The sequence below is a fragment of the Halichoerus grypus genome, chromosome 10, assembly GCF_964656455.1.
Source record: "Halichoerus grypus chromosome 10, mHalGry1.hap1.1, whole genome shotgun sequence".
Classification (NCBI taxonomy): Eukaryota; Metazoa; Chordata; class Mammalia; order Carnivora; family Phocidae; genus Halichoerus; species Halichoerus grypus.
In genome coordinates, this window is record NC_135721.1 from 42949215 (window position 1) to 42966821 (window position 17607).

The 17607-nt window shown below is 39.4% G+C and overlaps 1 protein-coding gene across 4 annotated transcripts in view; it reads right to left on the reverse strand.

Moving 5' to 3' along the window:
- CTNNA2 (catenin alpha 2) overlaps positions 1-17607 on the reverse strand; it is a 1076840-nt gene that overhangs the window by 220263 nt on the left and 838970 nt on the right. For all 4 annotated transcript variants that reach the window (XM_078056374.1, XM_078056373.1, XM_078056372.1 and 1 more), the window contains exon 9: positions 17143-17295. In XM_078056374.1, coding sequence (XP_077912500.1) covers positions 17143-17295 — 153 coding nt within the window. The remainder of the gene's footprint in view (positions 1-17142; positions 17296-17607) is intronic.

Here is a 17607-nt window from a genome sequence, read left to right on the forward strand (position 1 = left end):
TGGAGGAACTTCTTAAGGCAGTCAGGCTTGCTCTATGCTTGGAAAGGTTAAGGAGGATTTTTTTTTGATGTGTAAAAATATCTGCCAGAGAAAAAAGAATTAGTGATAACTGAGAGCACTAGAAAATTCTCCTCTGAGGTATGCAATTATTGGCTTAAACAACAAGTAAAAATTGAAGCATAAATCCTTCAAAACAGATATGAAAGTAAATATTTCTGCCCTTTTTTCTCATAAAGAAAGCCAAATGGTATCTTTTATGGACTGAATTATGTCCCCCAAATTCATATGTTGAAGCCATAACCTCTAGTACCTCAGACTGTGGCTATATTGGGGAGAGGGCCCTTAAAGAAATGATTAAGTTACTGGTAGAGTGAGCCCTGAACCAATCTGACTGGTGTCCTTATAAGAAGAGGAAATTTAGGCACACAAGGAAACACCAGGGATGTGCACACACAGAGGAAAGACCATCTGAGGACATGAGTAGGTAGCCATCTGCAAGCCCAGGAGAGAAGCCTCAGGAGAAACCAAACCTACCAGCACTTTCCTCTTGGACCTCCAGCCCCCAGAACTGGGAGAAAATAAATTTCTGTTGTTTAAGCCACTCAAGTTGTAGTATTTTGTTATGGCAGCCCTAGCAAATGAATATAGTGCCTGTACCTTAGGATTGTCCATTTTATCAAATAGATTTGGAATAAATGCCAGGAAAAAAATTGCCAACTAAATAAACAGATTTGGCAAATATAAGCACTGACTTCTTACTAATTATGCCCCTTCCGGACTGTCTTTGACAGGGTAATTTGGAGGCAAATAGTTTTTAGGAAGTTGAACCCTGTGACATTTGAAACTTTATCCATATTTTAGCATGAAAAAAGAATAAAGTTGATTCAAAGTAACCACCCAAAACATTACTTTCATCATGTCAGCTCCTTTGGTTGCTTTCTATAACCAAATATTTGCCTGAGCAAATGGCAGGAGTGAAGGCTCAGATAGCAAGTTTGTGATATGTCAGAGCACTAAGGAAAGCTATTAATTGCACAAGAGTTTGTGGAGTGTTTTTCCCTTTTTAAGAAAGTAACAGAAAGACAACCAAGGCAGATTGAGACCAGGCCAACCTGGGGAATTCCAACCCAAATTTAACTCTCAAATAATAAGCGTTTATTGAGCATGTGTGATGTCTGCCCCTAGTCTTATTTAATAACTGGTCCTAAAGCTTATTGTGACATGAAAGAGAGTGGCCCTTGTCATCCTCGTTATCTCCCATATTCTTCTCTGTGTGCATCTCTCCGAGCACGTTATTATCTACCTACCTTCTCCTCTAATACCCATACCTGTCCTTTTTCATCAGAGCCGCAGTTTCAGCCAACTGCCTTAGTGAAAAGAAATCAGCGAGAGAATCCTAATGAGGTGTTTCTATTTGAACAACAGTTAAGTGTCCCCTTCTAGAAGTAATTTCAGGCTATTAAGACATTCTTTAGGCGTTGAGAGTTTAGGAAACATTAAAGATCACAGGGAAATCATCTGGGGACAAGTTTTCACCAACTTACTTATGGGGAGAGAAATTAGTGAGAGTTTTGAGTAACAGCGATTTCAGAGGTAATTATAATTAAGAAATAGACCTTCAACCTATTTCTTCTGTCATCTGGTCATTTTATTCAGATAAAATAACGTGTATTACAAACTAACCAATGTAGGTAAGGAGCACTAAATGTACACAATTACATTTATGATATACGTATTTATTTTCCTTCAAGATTACAGAGAAGTGATCTTGACTAAGGACTATTTTGTCCCTTAGGGGATCTATGGTGATTTCTGTAGCATTTTTGGTTGTCAGAACTAGAGGACAAGGTACTACTGGCATCTGGTGGGCAGAGTCCAGGGATGCTGCTAAACATCCTACCATGCACAGGAAACCCTCTCACAACAAAGATTTATGAGCATAAAATGTCAATAGTGAAGAGGTCGAGAAACCCTACTGTAATTATATTTTCTTCATTAAACACTTTGATCATCATAACCTCTATGCATGTATAAAATTTCACTCAGAGGAGATCAGCTCTTTTAAAATCGTGATCACCCACATGTTATTCCAGAATGTTATGCAATCCCAAGTACACCACTGTAACAGCTACTAGTGCATTAAGTTTCTGCAAAATCATAAATTTCTTTGAGCAAAGAGTTAAGTCCTTTGAAAGCTATAGTGGAAGATAATAAGTTATTGTGGCTAGGAAATGACAAGCGACTTTGTGAAAATGAAAACCTCACTTAACTGACTTCCTCCTTGGAGGAAAACTTGTAATGGAAAGAGTCACTTCACAGTGAAGTTCTCCAAGACAGGCTGAAGAAATATAAGTTTCAATACTCTCCTTGTGGATTTATACTTGGACTTTTCAGGGCAAGAAAATCACTTGTACAAATGCCATTGGTACTTTCTGACCGTGAGAAACTATTCAGAATTCTGCGGCAGCCATTTATTGATGGTATTTGAGCAAAAGCTCTTCCTCCAAAACTCTAGTGAAGCAACTGGGACAAAGGCTGAATTGTTTTCATTTTGAGAAAAGCAATTGTTACTCTCAAAATTCCAGGCAAAAATCAAACAAAGAGAATTCACTGGATATTAGGTTTCTCCCTCCCTCCCTCAAAAAAAAAAAAAATAAATAAATAATCAGGGGAAGTAATGGGCAATAATATAACCAGTATCTGTAGATATACAAGGCACTAAAACCTACAGATATATTTGATGCCTACTTAAAGGATTTATGGTGATAGAAGGACCATGGGGATAAATAACAGAGGTCAAACAGAGTGTATGAAATCAATGAGAGGGGGAAATGGTCCTGAAGGCAAAATTCAAGGGCAAAGAAATAGCAAGATTCCAACTTGTGATTATGATTCTGAGCTGTGTCAGGTAGAACAGTTAGTGGAGGCAACCAGATTCCCTGCCTTCCTGCCCATTAAACCTTCCCCTTCCCAATTTCCACCAGTACAAACCCTTCAGTCTTCCTTCTCCTGCCTCCCTGAGCTTCTGACCTTGCCATGGCAGCGTGAACCACACCTCTTGCACTGTTCCTAACTGTATTTCCAGTTTCCTCTGCAAGAACGGGACCTGTCGGGGTGCCTGGGTGGCTCAGTTGGTTGGGTGACTGCTTTCGGCTCAGTCCCAGGATCTAGTCCCGCATCTGGCTCCCTGCTCGGCGGGGAGTCTGCTTCTGCTTCTGACCCTCTCTCCTCTCGTGTTCTCTCTCTCATTCTCAGATAAATAAATAAAATCTTTAAAAAAAAAAAAAAAAAGAATGGGACCTGTCCTCAATCCCTGACTGCCCCTTCAATGAGAGTCTGGCAATGTCTTTGTCAACTCTGTACTTTACCCGGGCAGGAATGATTCACCCTCCACAGGGGGCAGGAAGGGGCCCACCCGAGCTTCTTCCCCAGATGGGTATAAGGCTAAGATGTTAGCGGTCCTCTGATGGGGACAAAGACCTGCCAGGAGTCTTTGGGCACCTGAAAAGTATACCAATTTAAATGTAAATTGCAAATTTGGGTGTTGTTGTTGTTGTTGTTGTTGTTTTTAAGCTCCATGTAACAGATACTTGAAGGTGCCTACTTGAAAAGACTTGACTTTTTGAGCTACTTGACTATGGGATCAAAGCAGCCTCCTGAGCTGGGTGTTACAGTGAGATTGGTCAAATCACTGCCTATTTTTAGCTTGCAAAACTACTGATCCACAGGAAATTCTGCTGCCCCACTGCAGTTAACAACCTCCAAGCTTCTGTCTCCACATGGAGACTGTCATAACATTTTACAGAAAATCTGCAACGCCATTCCTCATACAGGCAGTCTGAAGTGCATTTTTGCCCATACATTATAGGCTTCAACATCAAAGCATCTTGTGTTTTGAAATTAAGTTACAAACCAACGTTTTTAGAAAATTTAAAATAAGAAAACAAAAAAATAAAAACTACGTGGGTGTGTGAGGGAAGCTGGTGGGACTGATGCCTTGGATCCTTCCACATAAACCTGGTAAGGGAATCATTCACTCAGGACATTTTAGAGATTTGGAAAAATATGTTTGTGTTTTCAGTCTTCCAAGAAAACATTTAGGAATGATAAATCATGGGCTCCTATTGTTTTAGCATAGAAAAGAGCAACTTGTCAGTCTAAGTAAGAAACTATATTTTGGTGGCAACTGGCATATGAAAATATTGACTCAATTCCCAGGTACCTTGGATATGTGAAATTCACACTCTATGGCATAGAATGTCTGAATAGGAGGGCAGCAATCTGGTTGGAAATGGCAGTGGGCAAATTTCTGGAAGGTGCATTTGTATTATAGGCAGTTTTTACTTTGATTTTGTATTAAAGGTCAATTAAAACGTCTTTTTTTTTTTCCCTAAAGAGGCTCATATTGTATCTTACATATGATTGAAAAAAATATTTGTTCTTTAGATCAAAGAATGGGTGTCTGTGTCTAATATACATACCCACACACTCATACATGATGGAGTGGCTCTGAGGGGCAGAGAATACTTTTTGGGGATTGGAGTGGGATATGCTATAGAATGCCAAACCACCTGCTGTTCCTTGGCACCATTCACGACTATTGGCTTTCACCAGCAGGCACTAATAAGCCTGCAGAAAAAGAGAAAAAATGCAAGCTTTTAATTCATATAAATAAATTATCTCATAAACAATTTAGCTAATATGAAGATTTTTCTCTGTGGCAGGCATTGACCTCTATCCTCTCTTTGGTTCCCGCCTATATAATCACCAAGTTGATTAACAGCCATTCAAACCTATCTTTCAGACACTGGGTCGGTCACAGATAAAAGCCATGGGAGTATGATAAGTAGTGATGGAATCCATATTTTTGGTTACTTTATGCTCCAAGACAGCTTAGCCACCAACTACACCCCAAGCTTTTTCAGTTGTATATCTACTTGAGTCAAGAGGGCACCAGTAAACTATTGTAGTGACATGTTCTTCTTGTAGTCCCCAAATTTCAGTTTCAACTACAAATGCATTCTAGAACAGGACAATTATTTGGGTCTTTCCTTTTCCTAGAATCTGAAATCACGAAAGGTCCTTAGAATACAGAATGTCAGAGATGGATAGGACCTAAATGATGAGGTGCCAGATGCAAAGTATGAGGGTCAGAGGATTATAGTAATTTTATCATTCTCACAGCCATAGGGTAGATCATTACACCGTCAGAGAAATCCCAGTCATCAGATGCAAAGCACCCAGAGTTGATTTTTAAGGTAAGGGTTGAAATTACATATATGCTGAGCCTCAGGCTGGCCACAGGGCTCTGTAAAGTTAAACTCCACACCTTCTAAAGCTAATGGAGTAATGGTAATCTGAAAACTTGTTTTTAGTTCAAAAGAGCAATGCTCCAACATATCATCCCTCTCAAACTATGGCTCCAGGCTGGCCAGGGGGCTTTGTGATACAAAAAGCCCTTAGAGCTAACAAAGACTGAACACATGAGCATCGAAGTGTTTTTTTCCTGGGCAATTAAAAACTTCTTGGTATTAAAAAAAAAACATCATTTTTAATGGGGCTCAATTTTTCATTTTTTGCACTGATGGGGTCTGACCTTAATAATGTAAGGTTATACTACACAGCAAAGTCTCTGAGTTAACTGGACTAAATATACATACCTTAAACAGTTGCAGAAAACATAACTACAGAGAAAACACACACACACATATACAGAGAACAGTCACTCCCTACACGGATGATGAAACAATAAAACTCATTATTTAGTAGAACAAAAGACCAAATATCTCCTACCCACCTGCAGCAGTGACACTGAATGTCACCCTCCAAAGTCTGATCCGGCAACACCACAATCATAGCCCAGACCCCAGGTTCTTCAGAATCTTCCTAATTCACAATAATACTACTCTTTCTCAACTTCAGAGAGTAGACTAAAAGAATATTAATATAGTGCTGGGTTAAGATTTTATTATGGTGAGGACAAACTGTTAATAAATGTAAAAGGCTAATAACTATAAAAATATATATATACATGTACAGAAAAGGAGAGAGAGAGGGGTGGGAGGAGGGAATTCTGTCTTTGTCACTTACTCATCAGCTGGTGATTTGGGTGACTTTGGTCAGGCTGCTTTTAGTCTCCTTGGGCCTCAGTTTTCTAATCTGCAAAACTATGATATTGATGATTAAAGCATCTACTTGTTAAGAGGACTAAGAGAGATAATATGTGGAAATTACAACAATATCTGGCATAGAGAAGCTAAGGGTTGATTATCTTTCCTCGTCTCCTTAGGTATGGGCAACATAGTTAACTGGCCTCTCTTTTCTGGATGTTTCTTCTAAGTGTACTTAACTCACCTTTTGGATGAATTTTGGGGGTAGGTCATGGTGGGACAAGGTTTTATCCAGATGCCAGGAAACCAAGTTTTTGTGGAAATTAACAGTCCATCTTACATCTGAAAAAGAATTGACCTCAAAAAATGGCCTTGCACTTTGCATATTGACTATGTCGTAAAGACTGAAATGTAACCTGGAAGTGTTTACATTATGTGCGGTAGTTAACTCAAGCAATGCAGTAGACCTTTGACATGAAATATTTAAAGTCTTTAGAATCTATGATTTGCAAGCAACCTTGAAAGTCCATGGCATTTAGTAATTTGAGCAGGCATAAATGATGTAGGCTGTGGAGATGAAGATTCATGAAGCTAGTAAGTAAGATTAACTTATGCCAAATACCAGTACCAAAAAGCAGCTTGGATGATCTACCACACTAGGGTGTATAGGCCTTCACTCACAGTAATATGTGTTACCCCCAGGGCCGTGTGCGGTCAAGTATGGCTCCTCTCTGAAATGTGACTAGAGAGATATGGAACCTGTACAGAAGAAGCTAACATTTCCAAGCAATTACTTTGGGGCCAGGCACTGTACTAACGACTTACATGAAGGATTGGACTCTAATCTGTATGTACACTTTGGACAAGAGCCTGGGGGCAGTGTTGCAGTGGTTAACTGCATGGTCTCTGGAGTCTGGGATACCTGGACTGGTGCAGGAATTCTGCCTCTATCTGTATGACATTGGGTAAGTTATGAAGCTTCTTGAAACCTCAGTTTTCTCATCTGTAAAATGGAGTGGAAAAATAACAGCTACTTCATTAGGTTGTCAAAAGCATTAAATAAGGTAATGAGAGCTTACAAAGAACCTTAGCCCTATATTTAAATAATTACTAGGAGTTTAAGATGAATGCTTGAACTTTTGGTAATGCTTTATTGTGTGCTATAGGAAAAATTATATAATATGGGAGAGTTTAGGAATCAGGGAATTTGAAGAGTGATGGAATTGGACTATGAACATCTTCAAAGACAGAAAAAAATACTGTTAAGTTTAATATGTGCTTAAGCTGAACAAAATAGCTCTTTATAAAATATTATGATTTGCAGATTTGTTATGGCTCAATTATTTGAGAAATTCCACTTATTCAGTTCAAATGTACTAATTGGATTGGGGAGGGCAGCATTGAGAAAAAGATAATATTCAGTTTGTACTTTTAAAAAAGCATGGAGGCCCAGTTCCATCAATGTAGTTTCTGATGCAGCTTTTCTTGATTTTCTTTTTGGTTCACAGTTTGAGTCAAGACCCTATAATTTGCAAAGCTCTACTGTATTTATTAAAACCCAAGATATTTGTGTAGGGTTTTCAGGATCACACCCATCAAGAAGCTGCAGGCAGAGCCAATCAAGAACCAGTCTGAGAGTGTAGGCTATGTTTTTTAAGAGTTCCAGGTGATTTCACTGCTGCAGCATGTCCAAAGGTCATCCCAGACTCCTGTCTGTCTCACAGCCTAACATAGAATACATTGGCTCAACCTTGGAAATGTAACCCAAATCTAAGCACTTCTGCCCACACCTCCACTGTCTCTCCTCTAGTCAGAGCACCAATCCCTCGCTGGATGATTAGATCCTTTTATCTATTCTCCCTTCTACTTTTGTCACTCTGCTGTGTATTTCCCAGATAGCAGCACAGTAATTCTCAAAATGGAAGTCAGATCATGTCATGTCTTTGTTCAAAGCCTTCAATAGATTAAAATATCTGAGCAAAATACAGTCTTTACACCCAGCCCTCAATCTCATCTCTGAAATATCTCCTCTCCCTCTGAGCTGCAAGCACACTGGTCTCTTTGTTCTTGATCAAACATGCCAAGCACACTGCCGCCTTGGGGGTCTTGGTTCTTTCTATTCCCACATTCTGGAATGTTCTTCCACTTCCTTCAGGTCCCTGCTTAGTAGTCATCTTAGAAGACAAGCCTCTTCTGCCCACACATGCCCTCCTTCATCATTCTCTGTCCCACTGCTCTGTTTTATTTTGATCTTCAGCACTTAGTTCCACCTTCCTTATTGTACATTTATCTCATTTGTTCCGTCTTCGCCAGAAGAACATATGCCCCATGAGAGCAGGAAGTTTAGCTGGCTTGTTCATGGTTATATTGCCAGCAACTGTCAGCACACGGTGGCCACTCAGTACATTTGTTGCTGAATGAGTTTTTCTGGATGAAGTGGAAAGGTTGATTGAGAAAAACAATTTACTCAAGGCTGAAACAGAGGCAGTCTGTGCTTTACTGACAATCACATTGATATTAGGGTTTGTCCCTATTTTCAAACCTTCCACTTGCTACAGATACAAATCTCGCCCTGCATGGCATGATGCCATCAGATGTAACTAAGAGGACGAAGCAGAGACTTGAGATTCCCTTGTCTAACTCATCACGTTATGGCCTCAATCATGTGCTTTACTGTGCCAGAACCAGCTCCCTGTCCCACATCCTCGGTAACCAAGGATCAGGACAACTGCATGCTTGTGAGGCGGGGGCAGGAGAGAAATGACAGCAGAGTGAGGGGCCCGACCTCAGGAGCATCACGACGGAGTCCGTTCAACTTCTCCCATGCCTGCAAACAGCAAGGCCTTTCTCCTCAGTAGAAATGGGAGGTCTCCACATTAGTCCTTAGATTTGAAATTCCTCCTTTGTAGTTAATTAGGGAATTAAATAAGCACAATGCCTCTTTAGTAAGCCCAGAGGCACCTGTGTAGGGACCTGCAGCCGTGCTATTAAAATATATTACCTCGGGAGCCAAAAAGTTGGCAGTATCCCTGGCTGCATTTATTATTTTATTCATTCTTCAGGCAACATCTGTTTATTGAATACCTGCTATATGCTAGCCGCTCAGCCACATGCTGCAGTGTAGTTAGGAAACCATTTGACATGGCCTCTTCCTAAACGAATCACTAATCTAGCTGGAGAAATATCATAGAGTCGTAGAGCTGGATGTGTGCAAACCAAAAGTAAGTTTCCACAAGAGCGAAAAACACAGGGAACTGATCCCTTTTAGGGACATAATATTCGAGCTTAAAGTTGAACTGATTAGAAATGAGAGGAAGAGGTGGGATGGGGGGGTCTGTCAGGAAAGAGACAACACAAGGGCAGACCTGGTGGGGTGGGGCGAGGGAGCACGGCACTCCTGACAAGTGGAAGATGGCTTGTGTCAGGCTGATACGTTGTGGGAAGTGGGGGAGGACAGGAAGACTAGCCTGGAGACTGAAGGAGGGGCCAAATCATGCAAGTCTTGCACAGTTCTTGAATAGGTTGGTCTTTTGCCTGAGAACAATAGGAAGCCTCTGAATAGTCTCAGGCAGGGACACTGAACGATTGATTTACATTTTTAGAAGTTCACCCTGGCTGCTGCTGTGTGCAGAAGGGACAGAAGGAGGGCCAGGCAGATGAGAGAGGGCTGCCAGGAGGACACTGCAGTCCATCAGACAATAGCATGTGTAGCTTGCATACATATCTTTTGGTGCTTATGGTCGAGATGTAGGAGGAGAAAGAAAAGAGGAGCACTGACTAAGAAAGCAATGGAAAGGATAAAACCAGTTTGGAGGGTCTGAAAACAGCTGTATTGATTCTGCATCTCATTTTCCAGGTTAGTTTTTATTTCCTTTGCAACAATGCTTATTTTGCCTTCCTTTGCCACCCCTACTCAGACCACATTACTTTGGTACTAAGTTGCCATACTTTGCATTCCCTTTCTCCAAAAGCCTTGGAAAGGAGGTACAACAGGTATCCTCTGATCAGCTCCACACACCCTGAGTCAGCTCTGCCTTGAAGCCCTTAGCTAAACCTCAGAGGGGATGATTTAGCTGGCCTCTGGAGATGAGGGAAAATAGCTACATTAAAAAAAATTCATTTCTACTGGTGATACTTCCTATAGTGGCTGATACTATAGACCATAAAGCCTCATAGCAGAACTGTTAAATTCTCTTAATCAACAAACCCTTGTGTAAGTTCACTTAGTCTTTATTAAATGGTACCAACACTGTGGGGAAGAAAACCATACAATTTTACTTGTTAAGGCAATCACGAAAAGCCAAATTAATTTTTTTCTGATTCATATTTTGCTATTTTCTAAGGACTACAACATTGTGTTATAGGTTGTGACACCCTCCATTCACTTCATCACATCAATCTCTGTGAACAGCAAATACCAAACTGGGAGAAATTGGCCCACAAATATGAGAAAAAAAAAACATAAAAATTGATGGAAAATTGAATATACGATCATGAAACTCAATAACCAAAAAAAATGTTGAAGAGGGCGCCTGGGTGGCTCAGTTGGTTAAGCGACTGCCTTCGGCTCAGGTCATGATCCTGGAGTCCCAGGATCGAGTCCCGCATCGGGCTCCCTGCTCGGCGGGGAGTCTGCTTCTCCCTCTGACCCTCCCCCCTCTCATGCTCTCTCTCTATCTCATTCTCTCTCTCAAATAAATAAATAAAATCTTTAAAAAAAAAATGTTGAAGAGCTAAAATTATCACCATTGATTCATAGATTATTTTATGTATTCATTCGTTCTCCATTCAAAATGATCTGATATATAACTCTTAGATAATTTTCATTAATGGCAACTCAGAGCTCCATCAGAAGTTCTCAAACAGGGATCCAATGTGCCCTGGGAGAGTTGTGAGGTGGTGTTCAGCAGAAGAAGGCACTAAGTGAAGGAACCGCAGGAAGCGGACGAGGAACCAAGATCGTTATTTCAATTCAGTAAGAACTGTTCTTATTGATTAATATATTTCTTTAAGGTATGGAAGCTCAATATTTCCATTGCAAAAGAGATCTCAGACTAAAAATATTAATGAAACAAACAAAAAGTCCCCACAAACTTATCTAACCAGCTCTCTCGGGGATTTCTACTTCTAGCCCCAAAGGAGTAGCCAATAAGAGACCCACTCTCCTGCTGAGTACAACTAGAAATGCAGAATAAAAATCATTTCTTTGAAAGTATGGAACAGCTGCCAATGGGCTCAAAATCTAGACTAGCTCAAAAGGAATGCTCATTCAGGGGAGTCTAACTTTGTGCATTTCACTTTTTTTTCCCAGGAATTTGCTAATTCTTAGTGTTGAAAGAGAAACTGAGACACCAGATGGAAGGTAGCTGCTGAGAAGAGAATTATTTAGAGTTTCCAACAATCTCATAGGACTGGAGAGGCAAAAACTGGAGTCTGGGACAGCCAAGGAAGCAAAGGTCTCATGAAGAAGGGAGGTTCAAAGACTGGCACTTGATCACAGGTTTTTTTTCTATTAAGATCTTTTCTATTAAGTTACATATACCAACCAGTCAGGAAGCAAATTAGGGGCACTTGGGCAGCTCAGTTGGTTAAGCATCTGACTCTTGATTTTGGCTCAGATCATGATCTCAGGGTTGTGAGATCCAGCCCTGTGTAGGCTCTGAGCTGGATGTGGAGCCTACTTAAGATTCTCTCCCTCTCTGCCCCTCCCCCACTCTCTGCCCCTCTTTGGGAGGGGAAAAAAAAGCAAATTAAAAGAATCCAAAAAGAAAAATAAAATTTTCAACCATATTATGATGGTGGGAAAACAAAAACTGAAGAAACTGCTTCATAAATAAGGTGATATACTTAGTAACACATCCAGTCCTCTGGTTGTACTCCTGGAAGACTATTCCATAGGACTAGGGTAAAAGAAAGACAAAGACTACAGACTAGCCTCAAGTCACTTCAGTCTTTGGATTGAAATGGTCTCTCTGCTGCCTTTTATTTTATTTTTTTTAATTTTTTAATTTTTACTTAAATTCCAGTTAGTTAACATACAGTATAATATTAGTTTCAAGTGTATAATTTAGTGATTCAACAGCTCATCACATCTCTGCCCTTTAGAGAATAGTGAATCCTTTCTGGAAAGAGAAAACACTATCCAGACTATAGTCTGAATGTTGGTGTCTGTCCTCCAAAATTCCTATGTTGAAATCCTAATATCCAATATGACGGTACCAGGAGGTGGAGCCATGGAGGCTCTAAGGTCATAAGGATGGTGACCTCATGAATGGGATTAACGTTCTTACAAAAGAGACACCACAGAGATCCCTTACACCTTCTACTATGTAAGGAAACAGTGAGAAGGCACCGGCTATCAACCAGGAAGAGGGCCTTCACCAGAATTCACCCATTCTGGTGCCTTGATCTTGGACCTCCCAGCCTCCAGAACTGTGAGAAATAAATTTCTGTTGTTTATAAACCACTCAGTCTGTGGTATTTTCTTATAGCAGCCCAAACAGATTCCAACACAGACCCTTTATACTTTTCCATACAAATTTTGGCCATTTAATAAAAAATTAGCTGACATATAAAAAAATCCATAATCAAGGTAAAAATCAAGTAATAAAAACAGATGCCATAATAAAATATGTCTCCATTTTGGAAGCCTTACAGAGCTCCACAATAGCTTACTTAAACTAATTCAAATTCAATTAAATGAAACATGGCACATTCCAGTCATCAGTCAAATATCAGGGGTGAATCATAATGAAGATTTTTACTCCATTTTGAATGTTTGATGGCTGACAGCTTTTAAGCCCCAGCCTTCCCCCTTTCTATTTTGCCCCACAACTGGGCAAGCAGCTAAGAAAGCCCACCTTTTTTTCGATGCCAGTAGGGAAGTTTGAACCATTCAAACCCTAGCTCAGACACAGAGGTCTCAACCCCAATCCACCTCCCTAACATGATAAAAAACAAAACCACTTTTTCTTCTTTGTGCTGAAGCTACTATGGACTAGCCTGGGTGCCTGCTCTGCTCTTCCTCAAAAGTCCTTTTTTGTGACTAATAAACCTGCTCCCACCCTATTCATAGTGTGCTGCATCATCAGTCTCAAAATACAAGCCATTTTTTGTGTGTGGCTGGGGAAGAGTTGTCCCCTCTGGGGCAACCACAAAACAAAAACAAAACTGACCCAAATATTGGAGTTCTTTGACTTAGACTTTAAAAATAACTATGATTAACATATCTCTTTAAAAGAGAGGACCTAATAATGAATTTACTAGAGAACTGGAATCAATGAAAAAAAGTTAACTAGAAATTTAAAAAATAATTGAATCCAATAGATCAGTTTCAAGCATATTGGACACAGATGGAAGCAGGATGAGTGAGCTGAAAACTAGGTCAATAGAAAATAACCAGATAAAAGCATAGCTTAGGGAAAAATTAAGCCTTAAATGCATATATTACTAAAATAAGAAGGCTAAAAATCAATGATGTGATTATTTATTTTAGAAAGTTAGAAAAACAGTAAGATATACCAGAAGAAAGCAGAAAAAAATAAAGATAACAGCATAAATAGATAAAATAGAAAATAAAATCTGCAAACTTTAAAGCTGTGTTATAGAAAATATTATTAAATTGATAAACCTCTTGCAAAAGTAATCAAGGGGTGCCTGGGTGGCTCAGTTGGTTAAGCATCTGCCTTTGGCTCAGGTCATGATCCCAGGGTCCTGGGATGGAGTCCCACATCGGGCTCTCTGCTCAGCGGGGAGTCTGCTTTTCCCTCTCCCTCTCCCCTTGCTTGTGTTCCCTCTCTAGCTCTCTCTCGCTGTCTCTCTCTCTGTCAAATAAATAAATAAAATCTTAAAAAAAAAAGTAATTGAGAAAAAAGAGAGAAGGTACCAATTAGCACTATAAGGAGTAAAAAAAATTTTAAGTAATAATGCAGATACAGATTATTTTTAAAAGGAGAATATTATGGATAATTTTATGTCAAACAATTAGAAAATTAAATAAAAATAACAAATTCCTAGAATACAACTTATGAAAGCTGACCCAAAAAGAAATAGAAAAGTTAAATAGTCTTATGTTTAGTAAAAATAACTGAATGTGCAATTTGTAAACCTTTCCTCACATAAACACCTATGCTTAAGTTGCTGTATCAGTGAATTCCTCCAAATATTAAAAAGAAATAATAATAAGTAATGGCAATCTTATTCATTTCCAAAAACTAAAAAGAAAGAACAATTTTCTACTCATTTTTTGAAGGAAAGCATAATTTAGACACCAACCCTTCTGAAGGAGATTAAAGGAGACAAAAAACATGTAAGTGTCTCAAAATGTTCAGAAAACTTGTTTGAAACAATTCTATACTCTTAGTGAATGAGTAATAAGAGAGAACTAAATTAAGCAAATAAAAATATCTGTAAGAAGTCTATAACAACGATAGAATTAATGGTAACATCAAAATGTTCTCATGGAGATCTAGAAGTAACAAAAATATCAATTTCCACAATATTGTAATGACGGTCCTTGCTAGTGTAAGAATGAAAGGGGAAAAAACAAGGTAAAAGAATTGGAAAAGAAGAACTACAACAGTCATAATTTGCAGGCAGCACGATTATATATATAGAACATCCAAAAAGAAACAAACTTCTGGAATTAGTAGGTGAATTTTCAAGGTCAATGGATATAAAATCAATATATTAACCAAATTTTTCACATTACAGACACAAACACTAAGGCCCAGAAAGATGCCTACTTCTATACAAGTACTTTCAAAATGAGAAAACTGGTGACTCTCAGCCCAGTGCTCCAGCTTTTTTTTACATGTATGCATCAGCAATCTAGCACTTGTTTGAAGGACATAAGCTACAGAAATGGTTTTGATTCCAGTCCTCTCCAATCAAACAGAGGCCAATCCCACATCTCAGTCCTTCCATCTCCTAGGCACCAAGACATTCCAAAATGCTGCTGGCTGCAGTAACCACCCAGGGGTAATGAAGGGAATAACTGAGGGAAGCAAAACAATGATTTTCTGAAACACGGAGTTCTGGCTGACCTGAGCTTCTGCTTCTGCCACAAGTTTAGGGTCAAGGATTATTCACAGTAGCTGGATACCCCTACAGTGAATCCTACAGATGGGATGAGGGGATATGGTAAATGTGTCCAGAGTCTATCACAGGAGAAGGGAGAATGAGTAGACATGAGGGCTACTTGGGCTCACATTTACACAGGGCATCAAGTAAGTATTACTCAAATGAGGCTATGTACAGAATTACAGAATAACACAAACAAGACTGGAAGTAGGTTATGTTTATCTCACAACTTTAAACACATGTCCCTTTTTCTGTCCACCATGCCTATAACACACCATTAATTAATGTTTTCTATAAATTCTGCAATTATCTTGTAAACATTGAAGTTATATAAATGGGATGATCTACCTCAATGTTAATACTACCATTTTATTACATATGAATATTTTAAAACTTTTTGTAGCATTCATTCAGCATTACTTCTTTTCTTCCTCCTCCCCTTCCCACTCTACCCCTCCTCTTTTTATAACTTCTCTTTCTTAAAACAAGGAAGTAGCCAGGGCTTCCAAGGTCAATCTTGGGAAGCCTGGATTCCTCAGTGGCCAAGTGAACTGGAACATGGAGGTGGAATCTGAGGAGTGATGGAGTGCTTGCCTTGTAGGTGAAGACAGAGCAAGATACTGCCTTGATGTCATTAAGTAGGTCTATTTTTAGCTCCAGACTGGTGTTGCCTCAAGACACTGGGGTTATGGAGGTAAGTTCAAGGGTTCTATTATTGTGGCCTAGGGTTTTGGACACTCAACTTGATGACTGCTGTCATGGGTGACAATGACTCAGCTTGTGTCCTAGAGGACCAGGGGCACCCTCTGGGCTTGATGGAGGACTTCCTGCTGGCCTGGTGTCTTCGGCACCAGAGGCAATAGCAGTGCTGGAGTAACCAAAAAGCAAGCTAAGTCGGTGCTTAGGCCTCAATTAAATCGGAACACAACCCTATCGCTCACTCCAAGAAAAATAGAGAAGATTTCACATTTGATGACCTTTTTCAGCATTTAATTTTGCCATCTGAAGAAAACAAGAAATAATCTATTTTACTCTTAGCTTGTATTTAAGTTGCCTGTCATTTTGAGTAATTTCATTTTATCCTAAATTAAAGTGTAGATATACCAGAGTTTTGTTGTTATTGTTGTTTTTAAGTGCTCAGAGCCTGGCCCTGATAACTATTCCCTAAATTTGTCAGGATCTTTTCCCCTTCTATACTCTTCCTCTGGCACACATGCACTTCCTATTTAACATCTCTAAGTTTCTATTCAGTCCCACATCACTAAATCCAACCTTTGCCATGCTGTTGGTTTTCAGCTCCTAGATATAAGCAGCTTGATTATCATTTCACTTTTATTTTGTTTGCCTTAAATAAATATTTTTTCAATATTACATAGCACAATTCTGCATTTATAAAACAACTCCCACAGGATTCTCAAACACAGAATATACTTAGGACTCTGAACTTGATCCTGCTGCCCCAGGATCCTTCGTCAGGAATCCCAGTATCTCTTTGGGAAAAGTGAGATGCTTTTTTCACTAATTCATAATGTGGCCAGCTAATCTAAGCTCAGGGACATGGAGTGGAGAGGGGGATAAGGAAGAAGAGAAGGGTATAGTGTTTTAACTTCCATTTGGCAATTTTTATTCTATTCCCTCAAATCAAAGCTGGCATTCAGCACTTCGGAGCATCTCTTCTACCTCTCCTGTCTCAGCCTCTACCTATTGTTCAGGAAAATTAGCACACATGTTCCAGAACATGTTTAGAATTGTGGGATAGACAAAGGAGAGAATACTGATAACCTGCCTCTTCTGCAAGGGATAGAAGCATCAGAAGGTAAAAGAAAGATAGGTTCCAAGACTTTATTTCTCCAGGAAAACCACAGAAGGGTTATCTACTGAAATTCCAAGACTGATATGTGGAGATTAAACCCAACAATAAATTCTTCTCTTCAGGCTTCTCCTGACTTACCTCCACCAGCTTGTTGGCATGCTCACGGAAAACCTGGGCATATTCCTTCACTTCCTTCTCATTCCCACTCTTTGCAGCCTCAATGAGAACTAGCAAAGGGACATTGGTTTCCAAGAAAGAATCAGATATGTGATCCATCACTGCTTTCCGAAGCTGCAGTAAAAACAAAAACAACACACACACAATTAAGGAATAGAAGAATGGTATATTTATGACTCTGTTACACACTTAGCAATATGGATTAAATTACTGCCTGAGAATAAAAATTTTTCTAAACTATGCCCAGTTCTCATTATCCCTGGAAATAATGTTTCAACTCTTTTTAATTTTCCCAGTGCATATCATATCAAAGGAAAACAAAGAGAGATGACTGATAAATGTTTCTGAATTAACTTTATTATATGTCAGTTTGAAAGTTACATATATGGCCTGTAGCTTAATACATTATAGGCGCTCTCCTATCAA